This window comes from Eschscholzia californica, unplaced genomic scaffold (assembly GCF_041429995.1).
Source record: "Eschscholzia californica isolate CP2 unplaced genomic scaffold, dmEscCali1.0.p SCAF_4, whole genome shotgun sequence".
NCBI classification, from domain to species: domain Eukaryota; kingdom Viridiplantae; phylum Streptophyta; class Magnoliopsida; order Ranunculales; family Papaveraceae; genus Eschscholzia; species Eschscholzia californica.
Genome location: NW_028238461.1, coordinates 13,344,574 through 13,347,991, shown reverse-complemented (window position 1 = coordinate 13,347,991; position 3,418 = coordinate 13,344,574). Strand labels below are relative to the sequence as shown.

Genomic DNA, 3,418 nt, shown 5'->3' with positions numbered 1-3,418 from the left:
GATGATTGCCAATAAAGCGACTTTGGCACTTTTCAGTCGTACAACTTGAATATGCTTACTCAATAAGGTGTACAATGTACTAATCGACTGTCTAAAATTGGTCGAGTTCCCGAGTAACTCACGAGCTACTTGGTACTTGGCTCAAATACGTCTGCAGGCGAAAGCGAAGTTTGGTGAACTCGATCCTGAATTCACCTTTCATTTTTTTACTTTCTCTCTTTGTTTTCTTTTCCTCTATCTGTGTTTCATTTATCATTTAGACCTTTCGGATGTGGTAGTGAAAGTGTTTTCTCTTTCAGAAAAAATAATTTATTCAAGTTAACATATGTCATTTTAAAAGCTTCCAATAGACTTGGCCGAGGGAGAAGTGACTCAGGAAACGGATCGGACTGACTGAGCCAGACCCAATTACTTATCTATCTGTTTAGATAAACCAATTACCGTTGAATATACCAACAGCAATACTTTAAAAGCCAATATAGATGTGTTTCTCAGATACTATTATTCACAATGGAAGCATACTTATAATACTTTATTCATCCAAGAAAACATATAACAATACTAGAGAGCTACAACAGATTAAAATCAAGATATCATAAGATCAATTCAATCAACCGAACATAAAAACCTGTAAATTCACGTAAACTTCCAAACTGGATAATAATTTATAGAGGTACCTTTGATGGGGTGCCAGGATCTCTGGGATACTTCTTTGGGGTGGGCCGATCTTTTAAGCAAACAACCGCAGTTCTTTGTCCATATGGGCTGTGTGATTCAACTGGGAATAATAGAAGCCATATTAGTACACTCCTTATGCATAATCCCATACATTAATAACAGCAACTATTTTTACAATATCAGGACGTGAAATTATAACAAGAACCATTGGAATCTTGTGTTTTAGTGCTTGTTATAACCGAAATATCCAAAGACATCACATACCAGAGCACATTTGCAAAACAGAACCTCCAAACTTCTGAATTGCTTTTTCTGCAAGTCTAACCTCCTCCTGTATAAGCATCGAACAGCATAAGATGGTACATCTATAAGTGTTGCATGAAAATTGACTGTGTGATAAAAGAGGCATTTCACTTATTCTTGAGAGTTGAGACATAAGTAACAAATCAGTCGAATGGAACAATTACAAAAATAATTCTACATCCCCCACAAGTCATGACTAACTATTCATTTCACGGGAAAGAAGGCACTAAAACAACAAAAATAATATGAACATTGGACTTTAAAGTTATTTTGTAGTTTGAATGGAAAAACACGACAAAGAACCTTAAATGACAGAGAAGATAACTACCTGAGGATCATGACCCTTCGCAGCTATGAATAAACCTCCAACACGGACCAAAGGAAGGCAGTATTCAGCTGGATAACCAAAACGAAAAAGAAATTAGTGAAGTTATAATACATATATATATATACATATATATATATATATATATATATATATATATATAATTGTATATACATATATAAGAAATAAGGATTAGAGATTTATGTATAACCTAAAACTCTCATTTCTGCTACAGCTCTTGCCGCTGCTACATCAAATACCTCTCTGAACTCAAGATTTTGGCCTGCACTCTGTCCTATAAAAACGTAAATAGTAACAAAAGACAAGATACTGATGGTTGATTTCAAATGGTAATCGAGGTAAGCAAAACAGGCAAGACTGATAAATTGTAACAAGTAAGTAACGAATTGTGTGGTCAAAACAGTTTTCCAGCTTCCGAAAAGATTTTTAATGTGGTTGACAAGAAAGTACCAAACAAAAACATATGCCGATATGAACTGATTAAAGATGTCATCATGTTCATAACCGACATACAAATCTAACCAGGGTGAAAGTTTTATATTTCCGAAAGGCCTGCGGCGTTGTTTTCTTGTTCTAGCAAAATAACAGGGAAGAAAAGCTTCCAAAGGTTCGGAAAGACATAGAGAAAGTAAGACAAAAAATCCAGAAATACGTACATGGACTTCATTAAAACTGACAAGAAAATTGTAAGCCATTCAATTCATATTTCACATAATGTACTTCAACACATGTACGGACTCCACGTTGTGTTCACAACATAGAAACCGAAAGCTGAGCTAATGACTAACGAGGACTCACATTGATACCATGAACAGAAAACTTATTACACAATTGCTTTCGAACAAGAAACTAAGCGAGATTAATATTCTCTTCACATATTTCAACAACGAGCAAAGACAAACAACGTTGAATAAAACAAACCAATCAATATTGCATGACTGTATAACGAAAATACCTCCATGACGTACTAAAATCTACTCCTAAAGTCTTACAATATATCTCAATATGCTAATTCAAGAAAAAAAACTATTTTGAGTTTGCAGACCCGTTATTCCTTCTCTTGCCTCGTCGATTTACATATGAAACAAATACAAATTTTAGCAACAGATGTACGTGATAATAACGAAAGTGAAGCAATCACCTCTGCTCTTGAACGTAAAATTTCCACATTGGACAGTCCAGTAACACCAACAGCATGCTCCAAGAATATGCATCTTTTATTCATCGATTCCAATAGAGTAACTTTCCAATCTACAACTCACAAAAGTAAAACTTCCTCACATTAACTTAACTAGTGTTTGTGACTTCGTCGTTCATATAATTGAGACCTGAAGTCTTACTCGAGGTCTGAATTGTCATGGGTCAAATTTTAGAATTTTATATTTGTCTGACTCGTCTAAGAGCCTGATTTGGGTTGATTTGAGGTCCGTTTGAGTCGGCCAATTCAGATCCATACGAGTCAGATTCAGACAAATACCACCATACGAAAAGAAAGATTTGTATTCCCAATGGATATTATTGGTCTAAAAGAGAAACCCTAACCTGGTCGAGCAATAGCAAAGATCAATCCAGGAAGACCAGCTCCACTTCCAACATCAACAAGTTTAATATCATCACTTGAAGAGTTGCAATGTGAGTGATAAGAACTCTCAATTGGATGGATAATTGCAAGTGAATCTTCAACGTGTCTTTTCATCACTTCATTTGTCTCAGTAACAGCAGTAAGATTCATTTTCTGTGGAATAAACCAATCAGATTTTCAATTCAGCATATATCGTGTTTAGGGTTTAGGGTTTAGGGTTTAGGGAGAAATACCTGGTTCCATTGAAGAAGAGCATCAACGTATAGTGAAATTTGGTCCTTTTGACGAGAAGTTAGGGTTTCAATGAGGGGAGAGCTGAGACTTCTGCAAGTAATTAGGGTTTTTCTGTTAGGAGAGCAGGAAGTTGTTCTTGGGTACGCCAAGTGTTTGATAAAAGTCGGAAGAGAGAAAGATTGAGAAACGGGAGTAATTTTGTTGAACCAAATTGACATCTTGGCGCGCATTGCTTTCCCGGGAAAAATATCTCAGTTAAATGGTTTTTGTTCAAG

The 3,418-nt window shown here is 35.6% G+C and overlaps 1 protein-coding gene across 1 annotated transcript; it reads right to left on the bottom strand.

Moving 5' to 3' along the window:
• Window positions 1–501: 501 nt before the first annotated feature.
• On the bottom strand, window positions 502–3,418 carry LOC147542884 (S-adenosyl-L-methionine-dependent methyltransferases superfamily protein). Its single transcript, XM_086637764.1, has 7 exons — window positions 3,143–3,418; window positions 2,870–3,062; window positions 2,469–2,578; window positions 1,518–1,596; window positions 1,310–1,377; window positions 943–1,009; window positions 502–778 (listed from the first exon to the last, which is right to left on the bottom strand). Exons 1-7 carry the CDS (start codon window positions 3,371–3,373, stop codon window positions 666–668), a joined length of 861 nt encoding a protein of 286 aa, XP_086493890.1. The 5' UTR covers window positions 3,374–3,418; the 3' UTR covers window positions 502–665.

Excerpts from the sequence above, each read along its gene's own strand:
- LOC147542884 (XM_086637764.1), bottom strand. The coding sequence starts at position 3,373 with ATGCGCGCCAAGATGTCAATTTGGTTCAACAAAATTACTCCCGTTTCT. Across the intron at positions 1,378-1,517 it reads AGCAGAAATGAGAGTTTTAG|CTGAATACTGCCTTCCTTTG; the intron begins GTTATACATAAA and ends TTGGTTATCCAG. Across the intron at positions 779-942 it reads TGTTTTGCAAATGTGCTCTG|TTGAATCACACAGCCCATAT; the intron begins GTATGTGATGTC and ends TATTATTCCCAG.